The sequence below is a fragment of the Haemorhous mexicanus genome, chromosome 13 (assembly GCF_027477595.1).
Source record: "Haemorhous mexicanus isolate bHaeMex1 chromosome 13, bHaeMex1.pri, whole genome shotgun sequence".
Lineage (NCBI taxonomy): Eukaryota > Metazoa > Chordata > Aves > Passeriformes > Fringillidae > Haemorhous > Haemorhous mexicanus.
The window spans coordinates 5,304,966-5,319,619 of NC_082353.1; the positions used below are offsets into that span (position 1 = coordinate 5,304,966).

The 14,654-nt window shown below is 46.6% G+C and overlaps 1 protein-coding gene across 2 annotated transcripts in view; it reads right to left on the reverse strand.

The window, feature by feature from the left end:
• Nucleotides 1-14,654, reverse strand: part of CSNK1G1 (casein kinase 1 gamma 1) — a 101,061-nt gene that overhangs the window by 48,482 nt on the left and 37,925 nt on the right. The window contains exons 3-5 of one of the 2 annotated variants that reach the window (XM_059858033.1): nt 13,612-13,772; nt 9,979-10,394; nt 3,444-3,484 (exon numbers count right to left, since the gene is read on the reverse strand). In XM_059858033.1, the coding sequence (XP_059714016.1) occupies nt 3,444-3,484; nt 9,979-10,156 (219 nt within the window). In that variant the 5' untranslated portion in view covers nt 10,157-10,394; nt 13,612-13,772. The remainder of the gene's footprint in view (nt 1-3,443; nt 3,485-9,978; nt 10,395-13,611; nt 13,773-14,654) is intronic. The other variant, XM_059858032.1, reaches the window with a different exon arrangement.

The window sequence follows — 14,654 nt, forward strand, 5'->3', positions numbered from 1 at the left end:
TGGGATAGCCTGGATGTGGGTTCACCAACAGCCCAGGCAGCCTGGAGATAGGAGTTAATACTGGCCTCAATTTTTGCTGACCTCTAGTCTGCACTGTAAGACTGATGTCCACTCTAGATGTGAACTCCACAGTCAAGGCTTCTTTCTAAGTGTGGAGAAGGAATTCTGTACAGAAATTCAGGCAATTGGACTTGTAGCCAAGCTGTTCCCCATCAGCTCAAGTCATCCCATCCATTTCCCAGTAAGGGGAACAAATGCTCCTGGTTACTTCTCAGCTTAATCGTGCAATCATTGAGGTAGGAAAAGGCCTCCAAGGTCACCAAATTCCTGATGTTTTAAAGCTCCAGAAAACAAAGATGACCAAATACTCAGCAAACAATGTGAAAAAATATTCTGGAGGAAAAACTGAACCTGCACCAAAGGCAAATACAAAGCAACACATAAGTTTGTTATATAAAAATTAAGATAATTGTTGGTGGCTTGAGGGAGGGTCTACAGACACTTGCAGAGCACAGGGATGCAGGGCAACAGGAACTCAGCATGTTCAGGGAGTAGTTTATTTATCCAGACATGTAAAGGGGAAGGATTGATGCAGCAGGACATGATGCTGCTCGTGACAAAATCAGGGGAGGCAGCCCTGAGCCATGTCTGCATCAGGAGCTGCTGGAGCCAGAGCTCTGGACACCTGCCAGAGTCATGGCAGCTTCTGAGAAGATCATACCAGCACAGATGGTTGTCCTGTAGGCCAAGGGCTTAGGGATGATGGCAGATTTTGTGTTTGTAGTAAAAATAACTGAATTGCTGCTGCCTAACAAAGAAAATCCACAGCTGGAACCGACGGCATCATCATTGCTGCGAAGGGATGGCCTGGGACTTGTGCTCTGACTGCAGCTGGAGGGCACCAGGCTGGCTGCTCCCAGGGAAGAAATTCCTAATGTGGGCAGAGTAGCTTTGAAAACCCTCAGAAGAATAAACCAGATGGCCCAGACCAAGTAAGTCAGCTGAAGAGCAGGACCAGAAGCTACATGGTGACACTACCCCCATCAACACAAGGACCGATCTCCACTGCCAGCAGTTTTCCAAGGTGTAGCCTCAGTCCCAAAAAGAAACCATGAGGCATTAGCATGGAATTTCACAGCACTTTCTGATGGGCTCTTGGTATCCATCACACAATTCCCTCATTTCCCAGCTCTAATGTCATGATAGGAGGCAGGAATAGCTGAGACAGCAGGGCTGCAGTGCTGGAAGAGGATCTCACAGTTTGAAGGACTTGGAGCAGTGCTTTGACTTGGTCCAACAATGAAGATAAAAGAAAATGTTGCCTGTAAGTACATCTTACAGCTATTCCACCACTAATCCACAAATTATTTGAAGGATAAAGAAAATAGCAGTTAAGTCCACACGTAAGAGAAGTGTATTTGCTGCGGAGGAGGCTGAGTCATTCTTATTCCTGTGGAATTTTGTATAAGATTAGGAGATCAAGAAACCCCCTTTTCTCCTACTGCTCCTTCCTTTAACTTCTCCAAAACAGAGAAAGTATATGGACTCCTGGATGGCCATCAGATAGCAATTCCAGCCCCTCACACAAGAAGGACCTGAGATTTTTAAGCCTGGATCACAACTTGGCAAATGAAACTGGAGAGTGGTGCAGTGTAACTGCTTTAACACTCAGTTATTTGGGGGGAAAAAAATAGTAACTAAAATGAAAATGTGACCAGAAAAACAGGCTGAGACAGCCATGAGGCAATGCCATTGAGTCCTGCCATATGGAAAAGCTTCAGGTTACTGAGAGGTGTCACTGAAGCCACTTTTCTGAAAGAAAAAAGCACCCTTTGGACTAGTACAGCTGTGTTTTAACTTATGGTTTCCAATGCAACAACTTTGTGGGATTATCTGTGGAAGCAAATTAGAAGCATTATTGCCTCAAAATAACACCTTGTCTGTGTACACAGCACATTTTCCATGGCCTAAAAGCAACAATTCTCCTTTCTGATGTGCATCCATATCAAGGGCATATCCTATGGAGCCAGGGAGAGCTGGGGGTGCTCACCTGGAGAAGAGAAGGATCCAGGGAGAGCTCAGAGCCCCTGCCAGGGCCTGAAGGAGCTCCAGGAGAGCTGGAACTGGGGACAAAGGATGGAGGGACAGGACACAGGGAATGGCTCCCACTTCCAGAGGGCAGGGTAGATGGGATATTGGGAAGGAATCCTTTTCTGTGAGGGTGGTGAGGCCCTGGCACAGGTTGCCCAGCAGCAGCTGTGGTTGCTCCATCCCTGGAAGAGTCCAAGGCCAGGCTGGATGGGGTTTAGATCAACCTGGAATAGTGGGAGGTGCCCTTGGTGTTCCAGCATGGCAGGGGGTGGAATGAGAAGAACTTTAAGATCCCTTTCAGGATACCCAAACCTGTGTGGGATACTGTGTTCCTGAATTCCTCTGCAGACATTTATTTATTTACTTTAGGGAACATCTTCTGACATTTGCCAACAGGTGTGAAAACAAGTCCCTCCCGTAATTATTTTTCATGTATTAGACATCATAAGGGGAATGCCAGAGATATGGAATCTGAGGCACTCAAATGTGATCACAATTAATACACCAAATCCATCCTGATTTTCTGTCACCACAGTGGGCCCTGTCACTTTGCCAGATCCCATCAACTGGGCAAACTGGGGGGGTTTGCTGCAGTGTCAATATAGCACCACAACTTTAACTTCAGATTTTAGGGTTATGTTTACAGAGTGTTCACAGGAGAACTCAGCCCATCAGGTGAAGACATGGAATCTGAAACCCCAAGGGACCAATGAAAGTCTGAGTTTACAGACAGGAAAAGTAAAGGCCTGAACACAAACTACTGGGCTGTGAGTTTATCAGTGCTGAAGAGCTACAAGTTAGGGAGTTCCCCATCTCCCAGATTCCACAGATGATGAGACTGTATCTTCTCTGCAACCCAAGGCAGCCAGAGGCAAGACTGACCTTCACCAAACTGGATCTTGTTTTGCCTCTTGCATCTGCAGGCTCTCAGTACCACACCAGACCAAACTGTGCTCTGCTCCCCCAGGGAATTTAACTAAAGGAACACCCTCTTTCCTGCCTCTTGACTCCACAAACATAGTGCCATGCTCCTAACCAAACATTCTGACAGCTGGAGTCCTGAATGGAAAGGTTTGAGCCATGGAGCAGCAGGAGGTGCAAACCCACCACCAGTGCCCCTCACTGGGACCTGGGCAGAGGAACAAGGCTCTCTCACTGCTCTAAGGCAGCTATAGATCCTTTAGGTACCAAAAACCTTCCAAAGCTGGAAGGATGGTTTTCTTCCCTGCTTTTAAGAACTTATTTTAGTTTTAACAAATCATTCCTAGCTGAGGGTAGGAGCAGCACGGAGCCCAAACTGAAAAACTTGCTTTTGGTCTGAATTTTTGAGATGAAGTACAAGACAAACTTACCAGTTTGATCGCTACATATTCATTGGTGTAGAGATTTTTACCTGCAAAGAGAGGAGAAAAAAAATATTTTAGTTCCACATTCTACACTTGCAGCTCAAGGGAAATAATGACACTGATGCCAAAGGGCTGTTTTCCCAAATCCCCCTGAAGTTCCTGCCTTTAACAAAGCATAAGCCTGAAAATAATCAAAATAATGAACAGTTTGCAGCAGTTTAGCAGGGCAGGCAAATAACACCTTCCACTCAGCACAAGTTAATTGTATTTTATGGCAGCACTTTTGCTCCATGCACGTGTTAAAGGAGGTATCCCAGACACACTAGGCTTCATTATCCACAAAGCCAAAAAAGTCTGGGGAGCAAAAAATGAAGAGTCTGAGTGTCATTGCTTTTGGAAATGCCTTGGATCTGCTGGACACTGAACAATTTCATCCTGGGATGTGCAGGGAGTTTCACTGGGAAGCAGGAAGGGCAGGAGTGTGAGATGAGCACAACAAGCTGAGCTCAAATCCAGGTGCACTGAACCAGAGCTGGGACCCATGTGTGCTACAGCTGGAGGGGAATTTTCCTCCAGGAGCCTGTCTGGTGTTTGAAGCCAGCCCTGGGCCTCCTCAGTGATCTGAGGCAGTGATGCACAGCCCTGTGTCACAGAGCATTTCTCCCCTGTGCTCTGACACTGCCACTTACTCTATCAGTCAACGTCCTCTGCTTCCCCTGCCAGGGAATTGGAGCAATCCCTCCCTTCCACCTAGCTCATGCCTGGCAGCAAACTCTCCTGAAGAGATCCCAAAGGGAAAGATGCTTGGACCCCCTCTGTCCCAGTCCCACTGCCCCCTTGGAGGAAGGAAGCCCCCACCACAAAAGCTCCCTGTGGAATTACTTAGGGAAATGTTGATCCTTGTCATCAGTGTCACAGCACATGTCATGCTTTTACTGAGCAGCTCCAAAATTCAGGAGCAATCCAGGAGGGAAGTTATCAAGGCTTATTTGTAGCATCAGCTTTGCTCAGCTGTCTTACTCATTTATTTTCTAATTCCTGTAATGGATATTGATGCTAGGACAGCCCAGCTCTTGAGAAAGCCCAGGACATGGAGTGACATCATTCAGAGCAGGCAGGAGCTGGAGCACCTCTTCTATATCCACATGACAGCATTAAAAAACCTTCCATGTCCTCCTCAGCACAGGATACAACAGCACAGGGAGACTCAATAAAATTAAAGACATTATGAACATGGGAGAAGGCACACAGTCATCTTTAAATCCTGAAATATCAGAGGAAATTCAGTTTACTTTATAACAGCTTCGTGTTTTCTGCATTTAACTTCTTTTGATGCTTTCCCTGCTGTATCACTCAGGGTACTTCTGGCCTCTAAATCTGTGACTGGGTGTTCCCAGTCTGCACCAAGCAGATTCTTCTACCATCCCTCAGTAGTAGAAGACATCATAGCTCCAACCTGTTAAGGTACCTGGTGATGCACAGGACAGGGATTTAAATGTGAGGGTAAATATCCTCAGAGGGGGTGTTTTCTGCCAGCAGAGCTGAAAGCTGAGCCCCAGCATTAACCCCTGACACACAGTGGGTGTTTCCACGTACTTCTTTCCATCTTTTAGAAAAAGACATAAAAATTATGCCCAGACTGGAAACTAAGGGTAGAATGAAGATTTTGCAGTTTCATCAGCAACCCACTGACACCAGGAAGCACTGAAAGAGCTCACAGGCCAAATCCATGGAAAAGCAGGTGGCAGATAAACCCCTCCAGCCTCTGAGACAGACCAGGGCTCCAGCCAGCAGCTGGGGGGGAGAAGATGGGAGGACATTAAGGGAAGGAAATCTAAATACACTTGGATTATCTGCTCTGCATTAGCTACCAGCAAATAAGCCCCACTGGCAGCTCCAGCTTTATCTTGCTCCCTGGAAGTGCCTCTTCCCCTCCTCAGATGGAAATCCCAAAATGGTTTGGGTTGGAGGGACCCTAAAGCCCATCTCATTCCACCCCCTGCCATGGGCAGGGACAACTCCCACTAGCCCAGGGTGCTCCAAGCCCTGTCCAGCCTGGCCTTGGACACTGCCAGGGATCCAGGGGCAGACATTCTGCAGCAATCTGTGCCAGAGGCACACCATCTTTACAGGAAAGTATTTCTTCCCAATATTCCATTCTGGCAGTGGGAAGCCATTCCCCTTTCTTGTGGCACACCAGGCCCTTGTCCCCACTCCCTCTCCAGCTCTCCTCTCCTGGATCCCCTTTAGGCACTGGAAGGGGCCCCAAAATCTCCCTGGAGCCTTCTCCAGGTGAGCACCCCCAGGTCTCCCACCCTGACTCCAGAGCAGAGGGGCTCCATCCCTCAGAGCATCTGCATATCCTGCTGCTATTGGGGGTCCCAGAGCTGTAGACTGGAGCCTAGATATTTTTGCTCTAATTGAAACATTATATGGCATTTTCAAAACAGTGAATAATTTAAAAAATATTTCAGGTATCATTTAAAAATGGCAGTTAACACAGTTTTTCACCCTGCTTGAAATAGGAAAAAATGTCAGAAGAGCAGCAGGTCCCAAACCAGCAGAAAAGCTGCTTTGTTGTAGGCTGCCAGGTCAGAGCAGTTCCACTGGAACTGGGAAGGTGCTCTCAAAAGTGAGAATCACTCAGCTGCCTCCCAGGCTGCAGCTTGAAGCCAGGAACTCTGATTTAAAACAAGCAAACCAGTAAAATAAATACTTAAACATGATAATAGTACTTGATACTGGGGCTGTAATTCCAAAATAAAATCAAATCTTGGAAATAACCAGTATTTCCAAAGTCATGATTTGACTGGAATAATGTTAGATGTGGAGGGCAGGAGCAGGTCCTGGGAAGCACCCACACCAGGAGCTGTTAGTTTCAGACCTGCTGAAAATCAGGCATGTCACAAGTGCCCACTGATCTGGTCCCTGAGCAGATGCATCATTTTGGAGTTGGATCTTTTTGGGATTCTCTGCTGTCTCCAATCCATCTGTACATTCACCATCTCACTGCCAAGGCCTTGAGAAATCCTCCTGGGGAAGTTTCCCACGTGAATGCTGGTGACATAATGCATCCCTTCTCCTTTGGAATATGACAGAATAGTCAGTGGAACTACCCAAAACTGAGCCATGGACTTACTGCTCCATCAAAAGCATTGCCTCAGCCTGAAAGGTTTTTGCCAGCACAGTCACATCCCCTCACTGTGCTACAGATCTGTGGTTGTGCTAAGTGAAGGTGCAGCCCCTGCTCAGGGCTTGTTTCAGTGGACAGGGCACTGTCTCCTGTGATCCTCTGCTCCTCTGAGCAACCTGTCCTGCCTGGGAGGAGGAGGAGGGAGAGTAATCCATTGCAGCTTGGACAGAGTGACAGCAAAACCAAGGGGGAGATGTCTGTCTGGAGCAAGGCAGCAGAGAGATTTTGGGGATTTACCCAAATCTTGGATGTCATGGCTGATCACAGCACTCCATACAATGGGTCAAATCCCTGTGAACCCCCAAATCCATGTGGGGTCTGAGGCAGGATATTCCTGCTAGTACACTGAGCCACTCTGGAAACCAAAGCTCTTGTAGACCCTCTGCTCTGCAGCTGTCTGAAGAAACAGCCACTGCTTTACCCCATTTCAGTGTATCACTCTGGGCCAGATCACACAGTCACTAATTTTGTAAAAGACATCCAAAATCATCAAGGCCAACATTCGAACAAGTCCCACCACTCCCACTAAACCACATCTCCTTTTCTGAACACTTCCAGGGACTTCAACTTTTCCCTGAGGAACCTGTTCCAGTGCTCATCCACCCTTTCAGTGAGGAATTTTTCTTCCTAATATCCAGCCTTACCCTCCCCTGGTAAAAACCTGTGACCATCCCCTGTCCTATCAAATGCTAAGTTTCATGTTCAGCTCCCCATCTCAGCTCCTTGAGGGCTGGAATCCAACTGTGCTGCTCCCACATGCTCAAAAAAAGTCATGTTCTTGGGTGATCTGTATTTTCAGGAAGAAAGATCAACCCTGAGCAGTGAGCTGGATATACACAGCAAACAGCTTCATTAGGTAAGTGCCATCTCCTCCCTGAAGAATCAAACAAGAGGAGCTTAAACTGAAACACAACACCTCAAAAAAGAGAAATTCTTCAGGGAATTGGAAAGGCTTCTTTTCCCTTTGCTTATCAGTACATGACTTTGTTCTGCCTGTGATATTGCTGCTCAACTGCTCTGAAACCATGTAAAAAATAGGCAAAAAGCAGAGGGCACATCATTCATCTTCACAGGACAGAACTGTTATCAGAGACTCGTGTGCTCGGATTTCAGCTGCTGCTTCTCCTTCCCCCCAGCGATAATTACCATGGCCTGTGCAAGAGAAAAAGCTGCTATTTGAGCAAACAGGAACTCTTAAAGTGACAGTGACTGGCAAAAAGCAAGAGAAATTAAAAAAATAAAAAAGAGTAATACAGCTTCTGCAAGAACCTTACAAGAAATTGTTGTTATCAGTATGTGTGGCTCATTGCCTGAATTTTTAGTAAACTAGCATTAATAACACATGTATTATTAAAAAGAAAAAGAAACACTCAATTAACAGGTGTTGCAATTTAAAACTGAATTTCTCTGTAAACTCACTTTTTCAGAAGTGAAATCTCTTCTGTAAAGTCCATGCCACGAAACTTTACATGAGTCACAAACCTAATACCACTAAAATGTTGAGAAATGTGAAAAAGAATCCTGGAAATGGGAGCTGCCACCCTGCAGTGGGGGCAGCAGGGCAGGGGGGATTCTGTCCCTCGGCCCCCTCAGGTGAGACCCCACCTGCAGAGCTGTCTCAGCCCTGTGTACCCAGCACCAGGAGGATGTGGAGCTGCTGGAGAGAGTCCAGAAGAGGCCACGGAGCTGCTCTGAGGATGGAGTCCCTCTGCTCTGCAGCCAGGCTGGGAGAGCTGGGGGTGTTCACATGGACCAGAGAAGGCTCCAGGGAGATTCTGGGGCCCCCTCCAGGGCCTGAATGGGCTCCAGGAGAGCTGGAGAGGGGCTGGGGACAAGGGATGGAGGGACAGGACAGGCAGGGGCAATGTCTTCCCACTGCCAGAGGGCAGGATATTGGGAAGAAATTCCTCCCTGTGAGGTAGTGAAGCTCTGGCACAGGGTGCCCAGAGCAGCTGTGGCTGCCCCATCCCTGGAAGTGTTCCAGGCCAGGCTGGATGGGGCTTGGAGCACTCTGGGCTAGTGGGAGGTGTTGCTGCCCTTGGCAGGGGTGGAATGGGATGAGCTTTAAGGTGCATTTTAACCTAAACCAGTCTGTGGTTCTCTGATTTGGGCACCAGCTGAATAAACTCAAGAGGCATATATCCAGAGAGATCCACTACAGCTGCTAAACCACAGAGCAGAGCTTGGATTACAAAGCTGTTCAACATCTCCCTGGGGATCCTGAGATCGTGACGTTTGCTGGGGGGGGGGCTTTGAGAATCCAACAGAGCAATTCATGTTATGTCACTGTAAGGATCCAAATTTATCTTAGCTGCCAATTATACTCATGTGCAGGAAGGTGGGAGTTTCCACCCTTGCCCTTGGTTTCTCTCCACCTTAGGAGTGTTATCTCTGCTCGGATGAATCAATAAAACTTCTCTGATGCAATGCTGAAACCAAAATACCCATTTACTGAGACACACCAGAAGTGAGCTGGCTGATCTTCACACCATGGAACAGCAGCACATGTATTGATGCAATAACCCAATCTCAGAGTGGGAAATCACACAGATTCATTTAGGATGACAGATTCTGAGCAGGAATCTACAAAGACACTATCAGTAGTGTTATGACCCTTGAGTTATGTGAAGCAACACCAGCTGCTTCCCCCATCTCATTTAAAACACAGCCATTGTTTTTTTAGCATGACTTAAGAGCCCAGTGCACTGCTCTGCATTGGTCTCTTAAGCAGTCCTAAACAAACAATGCATCAGTGGAACCATCTGTTTTGGGCACCCAGCTGCAAGACGTGGTCAGGAAACCAACAGACCATGAACAAGTGTGGGGCTGGCTGAGGGAGCCAGATGGCCACTTGGCACATCCTGCTCCTCGCCAGCCAGTCCAACACACAGAGCAGGGAGAGAGTGATGGGGCTGAAATTAGGGCAGTGACGTTAGAGAAGGACATGGGATTGAGTCTGAGTGCTGGAAAGAGTCTTATCCATCCCTTTAAATGGGTGTTCTAGCTTACAAACAAAAAATTGAGAGCAAGATTTAGCAATTGACAGTTAAGATTTTTTTTTTTCACCTTAGGCAACACATTCAGTGCTGTGAACAGTTGTCATTTGTTGGGATTGTTCAAAATTTGCATCTTTGGCCTCTCCAGTGTATTCCCTTTGACTTGATGCAAATCAAAATCATGCTAAGAGTTACATCTTCTGAGTCAGAAGCTTCGGGTAAGACAGCTCAACACTTGGGAAACAAGACAGCGCACGCATTTCTCGAGCCAGGGTAAGCTTCTGTGTATTCATATTCCAGTGGTGGAATGCTAATTTGCACAATGCAGGCCACTAAAATGCTTGCTTCTTACCTAGTCTGAGTTCTCCAAAGTTCCCACACCCAATCTTCTTGCCCACTCTGAAGTTGGGTCCCACCATGAGGACGCCGGAGGAGGTCGATGAGCTTGGCCGAGATCCGTGCCCGCTCCTTCCCGGCATTCCTTTTGTCGTCCGCTGCCTTTCATCCTTATCCCTATTAGGATGGTCCATGATCTTAGTGACACACCTCTGCCAGCAAGCTGGCAGAAAGGAGTTGGAGTACACACTCTCCTCCTTAGAACAGGAATTTATATCCAAAAGTATCCACGTTGGAGTTCAAGAGAGTCATGGAAACTCATGGAGTTCTTTTGGCACCAGATCCAGTTTCCTAATGCATCTCGGTAATGTACCAAAGGGTCAGCTGTGTTCTTGAGAATTCAATAAAGGCAGGTTGCTTTTGGTTTCTTACCTGGGGAAAAGAAGAAATGCATGAAATAAAAATCATTATTTTAAAATGCCAAGTGAGAAAGGTACAACGTCCAGAACTTTACTGGCCTCAAGGAATTTAACAGCTACATGAAAACTTTATCATTTTCTTGACAACTTTCTGATAAAAAGCCCTGATGTCATGAAGAAGTATAAGTGCTGTCCATCCACTGTTGCTGCTTGCCCCATTCTTGGAAGTATCTCAGGCCAGGTTGGATGGGGTTTGGAACAACCTGTCTAGTGGAAAGTGTCCCTGCCTGTGGCTGTGAGCAGATCTAGCGGAGATTTAAGGTCCCTTCCAACCCAAATCAGTCTGTAATTCCATGATTCCACTGGAGTTATCACACCTGACACCACATGCAGTAACCAAAGCCATTCCAACTACACCAGCACATGAGGAGGACACCGTGAGGAAAACACATCCCAAATTTAAAGCCCCTGTGAAGTGTAGGTTTGGTTCTTCCTCACTTCATACATTCATCAAGTACTACAGAAAAGCCAGGCAAAAAATAGAAAGGGGACAATGAAAGGTGCCAAGAGAAGAAGAAAATTTTGTAGCACTTAAATAAAATTCTCCTTCCTTTTACCTCTTTTCAAGTTGATCCAGATTATCTTGAATAACCTAAGTTGGAAGGGACCCATGAGAATCACTGAAGTCCAAACTGACCTCATATACATTTGCTAATTCAAACTGCTGTCCTACAGAGATGATCAAAATGAATAGACATAGCACAATTAAATATTTTTTAAAAGCTGATAACTCATTCTAAAGGTGACAAAACACAGATGCTTCTCAACCCTTGCAGGCCAAATGGCTCTTCTGTGCTCAGGAACAAGACCAAAGGAGACTGGCAGGAGCTGCAAGGACTCAGGAGGTCCTGCCCCACAAGGACAGTCCAGAGGTACCAGCGTGGTGGTTGAGCTTCCCCTACTTCCCAAGAAATCAGCATGATAAAGGGAAAGGTTGCAGGATGTTTTGTCTGCAGTGGTGCTGTATCAGGAGATGGTATCAGGCACTCTTGGGGTACAGTTCTCAAGCAAGAATTTGAATAAACATACCTGGAACTACCCCCCATATCCCAGCATATGAAGGTACAGGATCACTGCTGCATTCAGATTTCCCAGATGTGAACAGAACAGTTCCTGTACAATTTTACCAACACGTAAAATTTGTGTCCTACTTCCAATGCCTCCAAAGCAATCGCACAAGCGCTCAATGAGACCACCCAACCAAGAGTCCCATGGAAGGACACAAAACACAAACATGTAAACAGGGGCTCAGAAGTTACTCTGCTCAGGCAGCTGGCTCAGTTCTCCTGCAACAATACCTCTGCAGGGGGCTTAGCAAGAGATCCTTCTGTTCATTTTGCCATGAAATCATTAAGGTTGGAAAAGACTTCCAAGATGATTGATTCCAACCAGTAACCCATTCAGTGATGATCCTCTGGTCCACCAGAGAATGAAGCTAAGCTACTTCCAGTTATCCAAAAAGAAAAGACAAGGATTTTTACCCATCCACACAGAACAGAAACAGGGGCCCTTCTGAAATCTCACTATGCTTTCCCTGGCTTCCAGCTGTGGAACACTTCTATTTCTGGAGACTTTTTGTTTGACCTAAGGCACCTGGATAGAAGGTGGGGGTCACTCGTGCTGGATCCACAAAACGCAGGGAACTACCATTTGGAAATTCCAGTTCTTGAGTATTTATAGAATCACAGAACATTTTGGGTTGGAAGGGACCTTAAAGCCCATCTCATTTCATTTCACCCTCTGTCATGGGCAGGGACCTTCCACTAGCCCAGGGTGCTCCAAGCCCTGTCCAGCCTGGCTTTGGACTCTTCCAGGGATCCAGGGGCAGCCACAGCTTCTCTGGGCACCCTGTGCCAGGGCCTCCCCACCCTCACAGGGAAGAATTTCTCCCTAATATCCAATCTAAACACATCCTTTCAGCTTAAAGTCCCCTTGTCCTATCACTTGCTTTTGTAACAAGTCCCTCAGCCTTTCTGTATGTCTGTCCCCTTTAGGTACTGGAATTCTCCTTGTCACTTAGGACAGCTGTGGATCCCTACAGAAAATGTCACACAGCATGTCTGCAGCATGTCCAGGAGGTGTGACAATCACCAGGACACCTGAGAACCTCCATATCTCAGCCACACCACCAGTTTGGTCATCAACCAAAGTGGCAAGCTCCCAACACGCTCCCAAGCAATGTGTGAAACACCATTTGTACCTCTGGCCTAGACAAAAGAGCTGGAGATGTTCAGGTACAAGAAATTATTTAGCATTACCAAGCTTTACTTGTCCCACAAATTAATTCCAGATTTAATACTCAGAACTGAATATGGATAAGCAGGAAGTATCCGTTACCAGTGAACTGGCTGAGCTGGTTTTTCATCACAGACATCCCCACACACTCTCAGCTGCCACGCTTGGCACAGACACAGCAGAGCTGTGTTTGCCCTGTGAAACCAGTCAGCAGGAGCAGTGATGAGGCTCTGCCAGATATCAGAAAATCACTTCGACTGGACTCCACCCCAGGCTGTCCTGGGAGGAGAAACTGGCTTCAAAACAAACAACATGAAAAAGAACCATCAGTGAAACTACTGAGAGTTTTACTGCTGAACTCACACCAAACGTGAGAATGACTTCTAGTAGCAGGTAGATTGACTCACACAGGTCATTCTGATACAATTTTGGAAAAATAAAACTGAAGCATGGGAAGTTTTGGTCTATCTGTCTATTTGGTCTATCTCTGCTATGGCAAAAGAAGTAGACACGGAACATTCCAGCCAAATGTTTTATTTCCAGTTAAAGCTATCATCTTCCATGTAATACAACATATGGGTCTGGCACCTGGGGACATGGCTTAGTGATGGGCTTGGCAGACCTGGGAGACTGGCTGGACTCTGATCTCACAGGGCTTTTCCCACCTAAATGATTCCATGATGCTGGAGTGTTCCTAGGGTTGGATCACTAAGAAAGATGAGCAGGACACAGGAATTCTATGAGTAAAAACCCAGTAACACTTTGGAAAACACACTCAAACCCGCCAAAACCAGAGAAGAAATTTTTCCCCCTGGAGACCAAAGTCATTATTTCAATCAAGACTGAATAATTTATGACAGAGAACTACCTACAACCTCAGAAATGGAAACAGAAAGAAATCTCCAGCAAGAGCACAAACCCTGCTGAGTTTATACCTTGCTCAGCACATCTCAGATAGGACAAGCAACTCCATTATCCTCAGGCAAATTCAGCACAGGTCCCACCACACATCCTCTGGCTCACAAAGGAAGATGTTAAGGGTTATGAGCTCCTACGCCTCCATCCTTCCCTCGCTCCCCATCTGGATCAGCTCTCCCTGGGGAGAAAGATGGAAAGGTCACGCCTGGCAGTCTGCAAACACTAACCATCCTCTCTCAGCTGAAAGCCTCCTGCAAACAGGAATTCAGAGCAGCAGTAGGTAAGTGAACCACGCCTCTGAGAGGCTCTTTATCACAGCCAAGCAGAGGAGCAGAGCCCAGCTGCCGGCACACGGGATCACAAAAAGATCTTACACCATCATTACCACCTACTAAAAGTGTAAGTAGTAAATACAGCACCAAATATGGCCTTTGAGGACCAGCAGAGAACTCGGCTTTAGAGGGGAAGCAGTAGAAGAATGAAGACCAGACTGTCAGTCACATTAATATTTAAAGGCTGCTCAGAACACCAGGATGACTTCCTGCCATGATTCAAACTTTTTTATAATGATTCCTTCCTACCTTTCTACCCACTCAGCAAGATTGCTCCTCAAAGTTACTTCCATTTGAACAGAGCTGCATGAAGATATTTCCCTAATGGTGAATCAGCCCAATTCCAGGATTGATTTCACTACAATACAGTTGGAGACACAGGAACAGTTATTTAATGAAAGAAACAGGCTTGAAAGGAAATTATTTGCAGCACAGTTAGCTAAGTAAAAAACAACAGCACTGTATCCTACACATTTCCAAACACTTAGACCCAAATCTATGTCACAACCTCTCCTCCACTGATAAACCCACAGCACTACAGCTAGAAACCAGCTTCCAGGTGGTGTTAAGTCATGGAATGCTTTGTGTTGGAAGGGACTTTAAAGCCCATCTTGTTCCACCCCCTGCCATGGGCAGGGACACCTTCCACTATCCCAGGGTGCTCCAAGCCTGGTCCAGCCTGGACTGGAACAATTCCATGCAGGTCTGGAGGGCAGCTGCTGTTTGTG